Here is a 17,610-nt window from a genome sequence, read left to right as displayed (position 1 = left end):
GCGGACCGGCCCGTAATTCTTCTCACAGGGTACGAGCCGCGACCATGCGAGCATCTGCGATTTTCTCCCGAGAGAAAAAAATCGCCTGCGAGCTCGTAAGTCAGCAAAAATCGTACCGTGTACGTCCGCCTTTATATAGGCACAATTGCAAATTGTTGACAGCTGGTCTTAATCAATGAGGGATAATTGTCATGCCAACAGTTTCCCTTTACAAAAAACATACAAGATCCATCTTTTCATTTAATCCAGTCGGGGCTAATGATTTCAACTCAAAGATCCAAAAAGCCTCTCTTTGTTACAATCACGGTTATACCACCTCTCCTATGCGAGAGAACCCTCTCAATGGCCAGGAATTTAAAATCAGAAAAAGAATGCTTTGCAGACTCAAAATGACAAAAAAACAGAGAAGTGTGATCTTGTCTCCTGATAGCACTCATATGTTCAACAATTCTAGTGCGCAATGCACATTTTGTTTTACCAACATACAGTAAAGGGCAAGTACACATGATTATGTATATCACATGAGTTGTTTTACATGTGATCAATTGTTTAATTTTGTAGAATTTACCCATTTGTGGATGTGTAAATGATTGCATTTTAAATAATGAGAACAAGCAACAATCTTTACACGGAAAATTTCCCTGGGCATCAGAGAGGGTCCCAGGACTGTGGATGTAGGTATCTGCACGCACCAATTTATCCCGTAGATTTGGAGGCCTGGAGTGAACAAAGAGAGGTGGATCAGTGAAGAGGCCTGACAAATCACAATCACTCTGTATGATATGCCAATGATTATTGATTGCCTTTTTGATTTCTAGACTCAAAACACAAGAAAACTTATTATTTTTTGAGGTCAAGTTAGTGTCATCTGGCAAAGATCTAATTTTGTCTAATGCAGTATCTAGTAACTTAATGGATGACCTAAGGCAATTCATATATAAGGAAAAAACTTCAAAATCACTAGCAGAACCTTTGTAGATGATGAAACAGTCATCAATATGTCTTTTGAACAACACCAAATTATTGATAAAAGGATTATTATTAAAGATATATTGATCTTCAAGATAACCAAGATATAGGTTTGCATAGTCAGGGGCCATAGTGGCACCCATTGCTGTACCCTCAATTTGTAGATAAAATTTGTTCTCAAAGAGGAAATAATTCTTTGTCAAGACCAATTTAGCCATATCCACAATAAATTTGGTTGGCAGACCTTCATCATCACTGCGTAGATCAAGAAAATATTTCAGTGCCAAAAGGCCCTCAGTATGGGGAATGTTAGTCGCAAAATTGATCAAAGAAATCGCGATAGGTTTTTTTTTGTCCATATCGCACAGCCCTAGCACAGACTGCCTGCCTTAGTTACTGTTGCTATGTCCGACAAGCCATGCCTCTGTCACGCCACACATCATGTTCTCACAGAGTCACAAATACATTGCAGATCAAAGAGGACACTTTACAACATGCCGACAGACAAGACAAAGCAGGTTACTTCTGGTATGAAACAAAGTCCACGATTTCAAATATTGTCATTTTTTTCAAACTCGAACTTTTTCAAAAAAATTTCAAATTCAAACAATAAATATCGTTTTGTGGCTCTTTAGTGTGAATTAAAGACGTGAATCTTTTCTTTACTAGTTATAGCATGAAATAGTCATCAATATATCTTTTGAACAACACCAAATTATTGATAAAAGGATTATTATTAAAGATATATTGATCTTCAAGGTAACCAAGATATAGGTTTGCATAGTCAGGGGCCATAGTGGCACCCATTGCTGTACCCTCAATTTGTAGATAAAGTTTGTTCTCAACGAGGAAATAATTCTTTGTCAAGACCAATTTAGCCATATCCACAATAAATTTGGTTGGCAGACCTTCATCATCACTGCGTAGATCAAGAAAATATTTCAGTGCCAAAAGGCCCTCAGTATGGGGAATGTTAGTGTATAAAGAGGTCACATCCATTGTAACAAGTATAATGTCTTCATCTAGATTTTTTATGACTGACAGACATTGAAGAAAGTCTCTGGTATCTCTAAGATAGCTAGGAAGGGATGTCACTAGATGCCTTAAAATAAAGTCCAAAAAATTAGAAAGTGGCTCTGTCAAACTATTAAAACATGCCACTATAGGTCGTCCACTTGTGTAGGGCTGCACGATATATCGTTTCAGCATCGATATCGCAATGTGCGCATCCGAGATGTGCAATGTTTAGTATACTGACCGTTATATTTATACTGATCGTTTTCTTTGCTCACGCACAGACACCGTGTCACCGGACACAACATCTGTCGTGTCGCGCTGCTAAAGTCTAAAGCTAAAGTCTGTCTACACTGGACGTGACAAAGCGACCTTTGCAAATCATCTGAACTGTGTGTTAGTCAGTGCATCATAAATAGAACGCAGCAGCAGTTTTCTGTCGGGGATTTGTCAGTGTAGACAGCATCTCTGATTATAATGGATTCATAGTATTTTGTCGCGCCGCGCCGCTCGTGTCCAGTCAGTGTAGAGACAGTGAGAGCCACGCAGATGCACGTGAACACTGAATTCTGTTCACTTCCGCGTCTATTAATGACACATATGCGCAAAATTGTCAAAATGAATGTCTCCGCAAGTAACCTTGTAAACATAGTTGCTGAAGGCTTAGGTGAAGATAAATAATTGAGAAAGAAAATGGATGTGTGAGAAAATTTGGTAGCTTTAACACAGATTTATTAAACAAGGCTGTGAAAGCCTCTGTTGCAGGCACATGGTGTTGGAGTGTGAGAGGTTACCTCTGAATAGATGGAGGGGGTTAGGTAGCATAGGAGCCTCACATCATCCTCCTGACAGGCCTTCATGTCCATCATCAAGCAGGTGTGCAGGTCTCCCAGAGCCGTGGCCTGAGCAAACGACTCGTACAGGCTCATCTTCCCCGCTGCTGCTTTGCTGCAAAGACGCACAAAACGGTCTACTATGAAAACACTGAGCGCTCAGAGTAGTGCTGCATGAGTAATCGAAAGAAAAAAGGGACTTATGGCTTAGTGTGATATCAAATTGCACAGGGTGGGATTTCATTAAATATATGCTCTGTATTTAAGGTTTTCACAGGTCTACTTGGATGTGAAAACCCGAGGTTCGTCCCTAAAGGCTTTGGGTCCAAAATGTCGAAGAGTGCCCCGGACACGGGTTGGGTTCAGTATTAGTGGCCTCAGGTAATTTAAAATAATTGTGCTTTTTCCAAATGGACCCAATAATCTCGTACACAGAAATCCATCTTATAGATATGAGATCCATCAGGAAAAGCCACTCGCTTCATTACACTGTGTGTTGATGCAGGGCTTTTCTTTTTATGTGCTGAAGACCTTTGCTGGAGATGAGGTGAATAGCGATGCAGACAAGACTAGTGATTCAATGATTTATTGGGCTATTAATTTCATTTTTATTGAGCTATCACGTTTATTTTTCCAATCCACAGGTCACAACTGAAAGACAAACTCACAAATAACTCCAGCAGGCAGGCAATAATATAAAGTAATAATAAATATGTAAATAAATAAATAAATGAAAGTAATAGAGAAGTGACCAAATCAGTCAGCAGGACTGTCTGGTACAGATTTTAGGACCTGAGAAGACCTCTACTCTGTGCCTGCATGTCATTCCACTCTTGCGCCACACATTATGTTCTCACTCAGTGAAAAATACATCGCGGAGCAAAGAGGAAACTGACAATGCGCCGACAGACAAGACAGAGCAGGTTACTTCTGCTATGAAACAAAGTGTCAACTTTCAAATTTTGTCATTTTTTTAAGAAATTCAAACAATAAATACCATTTTGTGTAGGGCTGCACGATATATCGTTTCAGCATCGATATCGCAATGTGCGCATCCGAGATGTGCAATGTTTAGTATACTGACCGTTATATTTATACTGATCGTTTTCTTTGCTCCACCGTGTCACCCGTGTCACCGGACACAACATCTGTCGTGTCGCGCTGCTAAAGTCTAAAGCTAAAGTCTGGACGTGACAAATGACATCCGGGAACTGGAGCCTTCTCTTCAGATTTGTCGTGTTGTGCCGCACTGCATCCAGTGTAGACAGCATCACTGATTATAATGGGTTCATCGTATTTTGTCGCGTCGCGCCGCTCGCGTCCAGTGTAGACACAGTGAGAGCCATGCAGATGCACGTGAACTAGGAATTCCGTTCACGTGGGTCTATTAATGACACATACGTGCAAAATTGTCAAAATGCATGTCTCTGCAAGTATCCTTGTAAACACAGTTGCTTATGGCTTAGGTGAAGGTAAAGAATTAAGAAAGAAAATGGATGTGTGAGAAAATTTTGTAGCTTTAACAGATTTATTAGATTTAATTTATACAGTGAAGACTTTGCAGTGTTATTTTACATTTGATTATTCAATTTCTGTACCTGAATACTGTTAGACTTACCTGAAAAAAAGTAAAGCAATGTTCATTTCATTTGTATCTTTGTTCTATTATATTTATCTATGCTTGTAATTTGTTTATTTTCTATACTGTTTTACTCGCCTATAAAATCACCCCAATGATTGATTTTTTTTTCCCAAATAGAACTATTCAAGTCATCCGGTGATTTTTGTTTTCTTCATATTGCAATATATATCGCAGAAAAACATTTTTTTCCAATATCGTGCAGCCCAATTGAGAAAGAAAATGGATGTGTGAGAAAATTTGGTAGCTTTAACACAGATTTATTAGATTTAATTTATACAGTGAAGACTTTGCAGTGTTATTTTACATTTGATTATTCAATTTCTGTACCTAAAAACTGTTAGACTTACCTGAAAAAAGTAAAGCAATGTTCATTTCATTTGTATCTTTGTTCTATTATATTTATCTATGCTTGTAATTTGTTTATTTTCTATACTGTTTTACTCGCCTATAAAATCACCCCAATGATTGATTTTTTTTTCCCAAATAGAACTATTCAAGTCATCCGGTGATTTTTTTTTTTCTTCATATTGCAATATATATCGCAGAAAAACAGTTTTTTCCAATATCGTGCAGCCCAATTTTGTGGCTCTTTGTGTCATGACAGATCGCTGTACCGCCTCATCTCTTCCTCTTTACTATTTATACCGCAAAATAAACATGAATGAACATCAGAAGGTATCTTGTTTTAACTGCAGAAAGACCCGAAACACGAAAAACTTTTTTCAAGTTCAGGTCTGCCAACGTTTATCTACTCTTCTGTCTGGTTTGTTTGTTGGACAAAAATTATGTTATGATTGGTCAGATTGCCTGCCAATCAAACTCCCTGCGACGGGTCAAATGAACATAATCCCCTGTGAAGAACGATATTTATCTGTGGCATGCTTGTTGTTGCCCATGTAGAGCGTTCCAAATCAGTCAGTGAGGTTCTGTACTACTTAGGATGATGCCTTAGGTGGTAGGGGTGGCAATCACCAGAGGCCTCACGATACAATATTATCAGGATACTTGTGTCACGATACAATATTATTGTGATTTTAAATATATTGTGATTTTCTGCGATATATTGGAATTTATTACCTTTTTCCAACTTCAAATTATGTCCCCAAAGGAAATCTTTGGCAACATATGTTTTAACTAAAAAGAAACATTTCTCAGTTTGTTTATCTCATTTCAATTTTATTGCTGCAGTGCAAAATGGGATTGTCAAGCAGACAAACTGACCAACAATTTCATGAAAACCTGTCATAAATGTTGTATGCACCTGGCAAACTCAATTATTTGTATTGCAGTCTAATCTAGTCCACCTTAATTAAATGTAAAATGTAATTTTGAACAATGCAACTTGAACTTGTACAAAAGTGTTGTGCAGACCCTTCAGCATTTGAAAGTAAATTACTGTTAAATTTAAAATAAATAGAACATAGTCTTACATCCGATTTAAACGTGGACAGGGCTTTTCTGATAACTTTCTGCGATGGCGCCATCTTTATTTTACCAACTTACTGCATGCTGAAGGTGACCCAGCTGACCTCACCAGAAGAAAACTCAACACCACCATCTAGTGGGCTGTAAAGAAATTGATTTTATTATTCTACCAAATAGTATAATAAAAGATCGATACTTGGCATCTGTGTATCGATACAGTATTGCTGCTGAAAATATCGCGATACTATGCTGTATCGATTTTTTCCCCCACCACTATTAGGTGGTAGCTGCCTATGCTGACAGTAGACATTCATGTCTTAAACTGAGACTGACCTTGAAATGAAGAGTATTGGAGAACCTCTGCCTGAAGGGATGGATTTTGGGGTGGGATTGAGCCTCAGAGAGATATGTGATATGAGAAAATTCTTGTAGATGACATTAATCTTTGACTTATAGCATGCTGTGTTTTGGCCTGTACACAGATAACAGTAACAATGGGATTCAAATGAACCCTGTTGATGTTTGGACAGATGTATCATACATCGCCATTACTGTCTGTAGCCCCCTTATCACAAATAGAGAGACAAGCTGTGGATGTGTAATCTAATATTTGCATGGATGGAGTGCGACTAATAGATAGAGATGGGGAGAGACAATAAAAAGGGAGATAACGTGAAGTTACACAGAGGAACAGGCGTTGCTGAGTGGCTTTTCATAGTCATTGAGCTACAGTGAAGCCTGATTCAATCTGACTTTCATATTAAAGCGAGTCACTGGGACTCAGATTCCCTCTCGCTCTCCTGCCTGGATTCCTTCACCACAAAGCCTGTCAGGTTTCCTCTCTTCCAGCTCCTCTGTTTGCTCTGCTTCTGCCTCTGCCTAGTATCCTGTCTTTTTGTGTTTGTCTTGTCCTTTGACTTTCTGTCAGTTTTACATTCATGTCTTAAACTGAGACTGACCTTGAAATGAAGAGTATTGGAGAACCTCTGCCTGAAGGGATGGATTTTGGGGTGGGATTGAGCCTCAGAGAGATATGTGATATGAGAAAATTCTTGTAGATGACATTAATCTTTGACTTATAGCATGCTGTGTTTTGGCCTGTACACAGATAACAGTAACAATGGGATTCAAATGAACCCTGTTGATGTTTGGACAGATGTATCATACATCGCCATTACTGTCTGTAGCCCCCTTATCACAAATAGAGAGACAAGCTGTGGATGTGTAATCTAATATTTGCATGGATGGAGTGCGACTAATAGATAGAGATGGGGAGAAAAAGGAAAAAGGGAGATAACGTGAAGTTACACAGAGGAACAGGTGTTGCTTTGACTTTCTGTCAGTTTTGTTTTGTCTTTTGTTCACAGCAAGGGATGAAGCATGTGGAGAGACCCAGAGATTTGAGGGGCTTTTCTCTCTGTCACAAAGTTTGAGTGTCTCATTCAAAATCTAGAGTGTATTACAATCCTATGCTTCACCATTCTCCGTTAAGCCTGTAAAACAGTCCACCTCATTATACACTCCGCAGATCCCATCAGTAATCCAGCACAGAGTCCTTGATATGTAACCTTTTGTATGCAGCTGAATGTGGGCAGAATCTTAATCTTACTTTCTAAGTCAGCTATCTCTCAGGTAATGGGATGCTTTACCTTGCTGACCCAACGACTCCATCTGTCATACATGTCATGGTTTTCATGGCTGCTAAAACTGTCTGCACCTGACGGAGAAGCATGGTGTGTATTCATATAGCAGTAGGCGTGGTATAAGCATCACTCTTGTCAGTTGGCGTAATACTTCCTTTACTAATAAACACCTTCATCTGCTCTTTAACATTTTCAGATTTTGGGTTTGCTCCTTTACATCCAAAATCAAGATCACACAACAATATTGAAGGGCCAGCTGCTAGGTTAGCGTGTACAACTAGGTGTTATAGTTGTTCGCTTAGAGGTTTTGGTAAATGCTGTATATTTACACAGTGCATCATTATATACCAACAGTATAGAGACACTGCAAGATGGATACGAGAGGAGAGATGAGTTTGTGGTGCTTAGCAAAGTGATATTTGTGGCTTTAATACAGAATTTCTGCCAGGAAGAGGAATAGAGATTAGCCTCAGAAGAGTGTGAGAAATCCACATCTGAAATCCTCTCACCTCACTTCTTCTCTCTCCTCCCAGCCTGTTTTTTTTTCTTGTCTCTCTTTTTCATCCTACACCTCTTTTCTCATTTTAGTTTCAGTCAGCTTTTCTCTGCATTTTGTTCTCAAAACTGCTCATCCCTTGAGCAAAATAAACATCACAATATTAGGGAAGAAGGTTTACGGGAAGTAGGGGCTCTAGAGTGCTTAGAGTAAGTGTAAGGAAAGGAAAAAGATCCCAAACCCAAAAGAAAAGCACAACTGAATGTTTTTTAAAAGTTGAAAATAAGTAACCGGATGAAATATATAATACCAAATGTCTCTTTGTTTCTTGCCTTTTTGCAGGTCTGTGATTTAAGTGGCCTTTGAGCTTCCAGATTGGTCCAGAAGGATTAGGAAAGGTGAGTCCTTTCCTACCAAAGAAATGAGTGTGGGAGGAGGAAGCAACAGTAGCGTGGAGCTTGTCCATCTCTCCTTCTCACTGAACACCAGCAGTATCGATCCAGGATGCTCTCTCCCCTACGACCCCTGCCCTCCTTTTTGGCCCTGAGACTACAGTGGGCTCCATGAACATGTACAGAGACACAGGGGTGTGTGCCACCCCTCTCTCTCAACCTCTTCCTCCACCCCACCTCCGTCTACCCCTTCATAATGGCCACTCTTCCGTGGGCGATCCAGCCCCGTCCCGTGTCTCCGTGCCCAAAATGGGGGTTCGAGCTCGAATTGCCGAGTGGCCTCCTCGCAGGGCACTTTCACGAGAATCGCTGCTTGAGAATGGCCAGGGCAGTCATCCGGATGACCTCAACAGCGAGGATGGACTTACTCGTGGAGGTGTGACCAGGTTACCACAGCGAGGTACCAGGGACGGTGACTTCCTTGAATCAGGTCTAACGAGGGCTCCAGGCACACCACCGAGGTTTCGGACAACTGGATTCGCTCCACTCCGACAGCGCTCCAACAGCGAGATAACATTGAGTGAACAAGATGAAACAGAGGTCGAAGGCCATTTGTTTCGGGAATATGGCAGTACTTCTTCCATCAATGTACAGGCAGTGTCTGAGCAAAGCTTCTTTGACATGCTCAGCCAGTTTCAACAGGAGCGACCAGACCAGCGTAGCACAGCCCCTGCAAAGCTTGGAGAGCTGCTTGGTGCTTCTTTAGAGGGACCCACTTCACACGCCTTCTTGTCGACTCCACGGCCTGATGACCGCCCAGAGAATCGTGTACGCAAAAAGAGTGGTGGCACAGAGTCATCTCTTGGTACCTCCTCCTTATTCCGCAAACTCCGCAGCTCCAGCCGGGGAGAAACAGAGACTCCACGAGGCGACTCGGATGACATACGACCCCCTGAGACATTGTCTTCCAAACCCTGGGTATGTGTGCGGAGTTTTGCCCACTTTGACGCTCAGAGCGTTCTGTTTGACTTGCACGAGGCAGCAGCTCGTCGCAGCTACGCTGCCCAGCGGCGAAACACAGCCACCGGAGCTTCAGCTGCTTCTTCGGCTGCTGTTTCTTTGGCAGTTTCCAGAGCTATTGCTCTGGGGGGAGTGGAGCCCAGCTTCTCCAGCACTGATGACCTCAGTGTCAGGGACCTATCGGAAGGATCAACCACAGCACTGGAACATTCAGAGCAGGGTGGTTCAGCTAGCGTTAATGCCAACTCTCAGCACCAGCTGTTGCTGAGCTGCCCACACTTCATCAATGAGACCGGAAGCTACAGGGAACGGAATGTCAGCTTTCTGAGCTCATGGGCGGAGCGGGGAGAGGCTGGCATCGTGGAGAACCGGCTTCGTCCACGCTGCAGTAATGCCAGTGTGTCCAAACTGGAAGTGCCGCCAGAGGTTCAAGCCACCAGGTTAGAGAGACTGCAGCTACACTGCATCGAGCACGTTGACCTGGGTGCCAGATACTACCATGAGCACTTCTATGGGAAAGGTAGGACATTGATGATGTTCCCTGTTTGTAAGTTATTAATTTTTGTCAGTTTGACTACATATATCAGAATATACAATGCATCAGAATAGGGCTGTCACTAACAATTATTTTGGTAATCAAGTAATCGGTGGATTATTCTGATGATTAATCGAGTAATCGGATAATTATAGCTAATTTTTTACACCCCCTTTTTCACGTCATAGTTCAGACGCGGGCCGGGCCTCGGGCCTGTTTTACTTAAGCTTGCCACAAAGCACTGGCAAACGTTCCTTTAAGTAGTAATTTAAAGCTTTCTATACATATATTTATCATGTCTGTGAGGCGTGTATTCGCTGAGTTTTGGTTCATTTTTCAAATGAACCAAAGACGAGACGGCAGAAAGCGCATAATGTTTGTTTTCTTTATTTTATAAAAGCACAACGTTTTGTTGATATTGTGAGTGCACACAAATAAAAGTAAACCCTTTACAGTTTAGAATGATGTATTACTCTTACATTTATACTTTTTGCTTTATATTTTAAAATTATAAAAGCACTATTATAAAATATCATAAAAGTAGACCCTTTACAGTTACGAATGATGTATTACTCTTACCTTTATGAGCAAAAATGACGGCGTATTCACTGAAAAAAATGCAAAATGCTGGCGCCTCCATGTCCTGCAAAGCGTTCTTCAGCTTCCACTCTCCGCACAAAATATTGGATATAACGCACATTTATCTAGGTTTAACGTTTAAACATTGTTATATGTTTGAACTGTTTTATATCTATAGATTTTATTTTAGGCAAGTCGTGATGATTTGAGAAGGCTAAATTGATCAAACATATGCTCACTGTCTGCCTCTGGCTGCTTGGTTGTTACTTTAAAAAAAACAAAAACTTATATTTAACAAATAAAAATTGCTCCAAACGTTTTTCTAAATTAACTTTAAACGGAACGAAATATAATCTCTTTGCCATTACATACAAAACTGAACTATTATAATAGCTGGAACAGTAGTATAAGCTGTTTTGGGAGAAGGAGAAAAAAAAGACAGGCTCGGGTCAGACTCGGGCCGGTAATTCTGTTAAGCTGTCGGACATGGGCCGGGCTAGGGTCTGATCATCTCGGGCCAGGGTGAGGCCCGTGCAGGGCTCTAATGTGTTGTAAACAATTGAACTAACGTACATTATGCATTATATCAAAGGCCTGCAGAGGACACCAACGGCCTGACAATTGTTTTTACACTTTACTGCGCGATCTAATCCTTGTTTAATACTAAACATTTAATTCAAATGTCCATTTAATCTTTAATATTTGGCTATTTCTTTAAGACAGAAATGGTACGGACACTGTAATTTCTTGAATATGTGGACATCAAAATGTGCAAACTCAGAGTGAGGGTTTGAACTTTTATTCTGAAGTTACGATGAACTGTTAGCATATTTAGAAAGATATTGATGTATTCTCCTGTGTCTGCTTGGGTTTCTAAATTATTTACCTTACAAATCTGATGAAATGGTGCATGTTGTGTTCCCAGATGAATGTTATAATATGCAGAGTTTGAGACGCTCCACACATGTAAATGATAACAGTTCGTGTGGAGCAGCATTTACTGTGAGTCACTCTGACACGCATGTTTGTAACCTACACGCATGTAAATAATTACAGCGCTTATATTAAACCTGCATCACATATATTTATTTAATTGAATCATAGCGTTTGCGAATTCACAGTAGTATTATGCTTTATTATGATTTTTAAATGAGTTTAATATATCATGCATCCTTGGAAAATGGTCTAATGAGTTTCATGGATTCTCGTCCGTGGAATGCACCACTTCCAGTATTTTGCCGGTTACTCGACATGGGCAAAATGCAATCAAGGATTTTTTTATAATCGAGTACTCTAATTGAATCAAGGAATCATGACAGCCCTATATCAGAATATCATAATTGGATGGCATTTGAACCCCAGTGTCTTTACGGGATCAGTTTCAATCTGTCTTGTGTGGTTTACCTCATTTTTGTTCAATGCAGTGCCTCATTGAGGTGACTCTGACCTCTGATTGTATCTTCCCCACTCTCAATTATACTCCTGTATTTAATGGTTTCACTTCATTTAGTGTCATAACAGGACAGGTCTTTGGGATTTAAACATTTAATAAATTCTGTAAACCCAAGTTCTACCTTCAGTTCTTCCTTTGGAAGAGATTATCAAAGCATGCCACAATTATCAATGCTTCTCGCTATTAGCCAATAGAAGCACAAACTGGAGCTGAAGCTGCACCCCTGCCACACATCTGCCTCCCAAATGTTAATCTCGCTAAAGGTCTTGCTTTCTAAAATGCCAATGTTATAAAAAAAAAAACACAATGTCTAAAAATACCATGTTTTATCACCTCTTAGCCGCATTAGATAAATCCTTGCAGACGTGAGGTTATCTGAATGCTCTAATTAGTTGTCTGTGTTTATTTAATGGAGTTGGTGAGATAAAGGTTACCATTCCAGAAGTAATCTCTGTCATCCAAATTTTCGTTGACCAGAAAGGGCATGCAGACTGGTTTATATATTTAGAACTTAACTTACAAGTTAATAACTCAAAGTGGTCATATGATGTTGCTAAAAAGAACATTATTTTGTGTATTGGGTTGAAGGGTTCTGGAACAGTGTTGTAAATACAACTTAACCACTGATTTCTAGTTGTGTCCTCTTTTGGAAGATCAAACAAAGTAGTTTCGCTTTCAGGCCGCACATTGCTAGAGTGAGCTTGCGGCAACCACATGTGACGACCCCGGGCTGGACTCCGCTTCGTCCACGGTGAAAGCCGATCCGGCGATCCACAGCGCGAAGTTGATGTATTTCCTCAGCGACCAGCACAGATCAGCTCTAGGCATGACGAAGCGGATATCGTCCTCTTTTGGAAGGCCAAACAAAGTAGTTTCGTTTTCACAACGAAACACAGCGTCTTCACGACATGGCGGCAGCAACAATACTACAGCGAGAATAAAAGTTACGCCTTCTTTCTTTGCGTGAACATTTGGGCGGCGTTATGCAAATCTCCCCGCATCGTGACGTAGACATGTGGGGACGTGTTAGAACAAGCCATTTTAGGTAGGCGCGGTTGACTCTTAACTTTTATAAAGAATATCTCTTTGGATTTGAGACTTTAGTCTTTGCAACTTTACAGATCTTCTTTATGCACCAAGAGCTTGTAACACTCCAAAGAGAAAGGAAAAATTGAAATCGCATCATATGACCCCTTTAAAACTTAACTTAGCCATCTTAACATGGGGATATGGGTGCAATTAAAAATGTCCCATGTAGAAGTTCTTGAAGGTGAAGTGTGTAATTTTTGCACCACAAGTAGCATTAAAAGCAGACACAAAAATAATTGTTGTGCATTTTTTTCATTTCTTCAATAGCTTATGTTGCGGCATTAGGCTGGTTGAGATACTTGGTTAATTGGGATATTTTGATAGCGCCACAGTCTTTATACCTGTCGGGAGAATCAACCTATTATTGGCTTACTTACTTGCAACTCCCTTGCTTGTAAGCTGGGAAAGAAGAAAGTATTTTAATTTTTTTAATTACACTTTTCACCTTTAAGCCATGCTTTTCATTGTGGTCTGTTTTTTCTCATTTAAGTGTTAAATGTTTAACTTAATGAGTAAGGATTCCAAGCCACCAAGGTATTTTTCCAATTACTTCTCAATTACTTCTATCCGTTTACTTAATTTTCCAGAATTGCGGCACCTTGTTTGAAATACCTGTTTTATCAGTGAGTCACTGAAGCAGTGTGCGTAGATTTGTGTTGGAGTGCCAGCCGTATAACGGTACTGACTTGGCATTCCTCGGTCAGGAAGGGCAACACTCTGCGTAGTATCAAAATCTTTGCTGCGTTATTAAAAAGCCCATATCTGCATGCTCCTGAGACTTATAATTCTCTCAACTCAAGTTTCCTGAGCTTTCAGTATCCTCACAAAACAACCAAATTCATATCCTGTGCTGAGAAAAACTGGATGACAGATTAAGGAAACAGTCCAAATGCCAACAAGAAATTAAGACTGGAAAATTCAAAGATATCACATTCGCATGCCTCTTCCTATGTGGTATTTTTGAACCCTGCTTTAATCAGATGCAGTAAATCATATAGTCAAATATAGCAAAAAAAAAAATTGTTGTGTTGTTTTTCATGCAAAAAAATAAACAAACAGTACAACATGCAGTCCATTTTATGGATGAATTGCATGATTAGTGTGGTCCTTTTTGAAACAGTATTCAAATCAGGCCAAAATGACCACAGGAGTCATCCACCTGAATCATGGACTTGAATCACTTCCTCAGTGAGTCACTGATTACTCTTTCACGCACAAACCACATGTGCTATGTGCAACTGGAAAAGAACCGAGAATTGCTACTTGTGTTATGTTTATCTTTTGAAAGCAATGATAAAATTCCAAACCAAAAGGTTATTGAAACTTAAATTAGCAAGTTCACATTTTTGAAGTCTATATCCTCCACTGCAAAAACTGTAGGAAACACAGGAGAATAATAACTTCCTTCATTCTCAAAAGCATGTCCAGTATTGTATTAGTGGCTTTTTCTATGGTTTTCTATTAGATTTGAATGCTCCTACAGGAAGTTCTATAGCCACCGTGGCCTAGATTTGTAGGGTTCTCTTACAAACCCCTCCTTTGTCCCCTGTGTCCTTCCCTCCATCTCTCATCCTTCATATCGACTTCCACTTTTCTCCTATCTATTGTCTTCACCTCATTAATTATTTTCTTCTCTTCTATATTCCCATTGTCTGTATTAATGGCATTAATCTGTCTTTTTTATATCCTCTCTCTGCTTTCATTCATCCATCTCCCTTTCTCTCCCCTACAGAGCACTGGAACTACTTTGGTACCGATGAGAAGCTGGGGCCCGTGGCTCTGAGCATTCGAAGAGAGAAACTGGATGATACCAAAGATTTAAAGGACCAGTACCAGTACCGCATCATCTTTCGCACCAGTGAGGTGTGTATGACACAAGCCGGGTTTCCATCTAAAGTTGTGAATTTAACTTGTGCACAAAATTAGAATGTTGCATAAAACATTTGCGAATAAGCACCGTTTCCATCCGACGAGTCAAAGAGAACAAAATCATCACTTCATGATAAACTGGCACTAAATATCACTAAGAAAAGTGGGAGAAGCCACTGAATATAATAATTTAAATGACTTGTTCGTCCAAGCGAGCAGACGAAACACAATGAATGCGGCCATTGCTTTAGTGGATGCCTGCTGTTTCGGGAACGCAGTTCTGACTTCATCAATACTTTGATGACAGACTCTGCTTGGTCATTTAAGAATGACCATAACAACAATTCAGATGCTGTTCAACAAGATCGGTCCACTGGTTAGTCAGGTTATGCCATCCCATTGAACAAAGTCACGATTTTTAAAAAATTTTCGGCAAATGCATTTCCATCTCCCATTATTCGCATTAACCCTTTTTCGGACAAGACAAAAACCACCTCAAGCGAGCGTTTTTTTTTTTGCCAAGTAAGGGATTTTTTCCCCCAATCTTGGCATTTCCATTACTCGTTTCTGATGCGATGCTTCAAAATGAGCATTAAAACAGGGTGATGGAAACATAGCTACAGATATTTGTGCAAATTAAATGAATTAAACCTGGATCAGACTGGGGCTCAGCTCCCATGACAAAATTATTCATTTACCCACAAAAAAGCATAGTTGTCCGTGGGCTTCTCTGGCCACTTTAATCCATCTTTTTGAGCGTGAAATTTTTGTTGTCTGTTCTCACTGCGATCTGATTAAATCTGATAAAACCGTTTCTGGTAGGCTTAACAATGTGACTTGAGAGAGGTTTGTGCTTTTTGATGGAACCCTCAGTTGGCCTTTTGGGCTAATGCTTTTATTTATAGGCATAGTAGGGAACAATGTAGAGATCCTGAGACAATTTGTACTTGATTTGTTGCTTTAAAAACATTAAAGGTTATGCGAGACATTGTAAAAATTAATAAAATCATTTTGAGAACTTTGGCCTTCTTTTTGCATCTATGCCATTTTCATTCACATATAGGAGGATGACACTAGTTCATGTCATGTTTACGAATCTGTCTCATCAAATCTCCTGTTTTTTACGCTGTAGTTACACTGGAGTTGAAAATAAATTCTGAGCATGTTTTGTGCCTTGCGTGCAAGACATTGCTATAAAGACCATACAGTCATTTTTGCTTAATAATGGTGTGTTTGAAAAGTGCTGAGCTGTACTGGTATGACTGCTGCTCTGCTGGGTTTAGTAAGATTACATGGCTGCCTGGACACATCAAACTCACCCGCTCTGAACAATGCAGCGTCTTCAGTTCATTCACATTCACACAGTCATTATTCTCGCTATAGATGTGATCATAACTCATTTCGAAAGTGCCTTGAACATGTGCAAACTTGATTCAACAGCGTTATTTTGGTCAGAGGTTCGAGTTAAATGATTGAATGGGTGGCTGTCCATGTGACCAGTCATATGACGTCTTCAGATGTATGACAAATGGCACAAGAAACCAGAAACGCAAGCCTCAAAAACAAAATATTTTAAGTATTCCAGCGTTTCCACCTGTTTGTACTAATTTTACAGTAGCTAATGGCTTTAGCATCAGCATGTGTGAGGTTGTGACGGAGGTTGTGCTGCAAGGCGATGAATCCGGAAGCAGTGGGGAAAGGATGCCACACAGTGGGCACTTCTGGACATAATTTTTCAGCTATTCATAATCATTCTCATGCTCTGTCACATGCTCTCAGAAGATATTTGGGCAGTCATATGATGGTATTTGATGTGTGTGTGTGTCTGTGTGCGTCTCCCCACATGGTTTCCTGTGGCTGCTGCAGCTGGTCACGTTACGAGGAGCGATCCTGGAGGACTCGATTCTGTCCACAGCAAAGCACGGAACGGTTCGTGGTTTGCCTTTAAAGGAGGTTCTGGAGTATGTGCTCCCAGAACTCAGCGTGTCCTGTCTGCGATTGGCTCTCAGCACGCCAAAGGTCACAGAGCAGCTTCTTAAACTGGATGAGCAGGGGGTGAGTAAATGATGACACTTGATGACACACTACTTCCTGAGAGATGAAAGTCAAGTTTTCATCTTTAATAATTACCCAAAAATGAACAATTGCAGTGTTCCTCATATTAGTATGTCTGACTCTGTCACTGTGTGCGTCTTTACAGCTTAGTCAGAAACACAAAGTGGGCATCCTGCTGTGTCGAGCAGGACAGAGCACGGAGGAGGAGATGTACAACAATGAAGAGGCTACGCCAGCCTTCACTGCCTTCCTGGAGCTGCTGGGAGAAACTGTGTGTCTGAAGGGTTTCAACAAATATGCTGCCCAGCTAGACACCAAAAGTGAGCAAGACTTTCTGTGTCTCTTACACGTGTCCTAAAAAGGCACAGCACGATAAAGTGTCAAGCGATAAATCGCATCTCTTCCATGTTAATCAGAGTTCTTGTCCAAACCCACCGCGACCATCAAAAGCATAGTGTGTAAATACATTTTGACGGTCTCTTGGTTTATAATTGAGGCGTCACACTGGGTAGCTCCATGAATTCACAGTGAAATATAAAATCTTGCTCAGGATGGCTCAAACAAACAGACTGTAATTCCATTTGGTAGCACAGAAA

At 40.4% G+C, this 17,610-nt stretch overlaps 1 protein-coding gene across 3 annotated transcripts in view; it reads left to right on the top strand.

The window, feature by feature from the left end:
* The window catches only part of LOC107687359 (signal-induced proliferation-associated 1-like protein 3), a 105,940-nt gene that overhangs the window by 62,329 nt on the left and 26,001 nt on the right, over positions 1–17,610 (top strand). For all 3 annotated transcript variants that reach the window (XM_016484643.1, XM_016484641.1, XM_016484642.1), the window contains 4 exons: positions 8,365–9,954; positions 14,823–14,953; positions 16,826–17,014; positions 17,160–17,334. In XM_016484643.1, coding sequence (XP_016340129.1) covers positions 8,586–9,954; positions 14,823–14,953; positions 16,826–17,014; positions 17,160–17,334 — 1,864 coding nt within the window. In that variant the 5' untranslated portion in view covers positions 8,365–8,585. The remainder of the gene's footprint in view (positions 1–8,364; positions 9,955–14,822; positions 14,954–16,825; positions 17,015–17,159; positions 17,335–17,610) is intronic.

Source organism: Sinocyclocheilus anshuiensis, unplaced genomic scaffold (assembly GCF_001515605.1).
Source record: "Sinocyclocheilus anshuiensis isolate Anshui unplaced genomic scaffold, SAMN03320099.WGS_v1.1 scaffold3378, whole genome shotgun sequence".
NCBI lineage: Eukaryota > Metazoa > Chordata > Actinopteri > Cypriniformes > Cyprinidae > Sinocyclocheilus > Sinocyclocheilus anshuiensis.
Note: the sequence above shows the minus strand (reverse complement) of the source record. Positions and strands in the feature narration are given on the sequence as shown.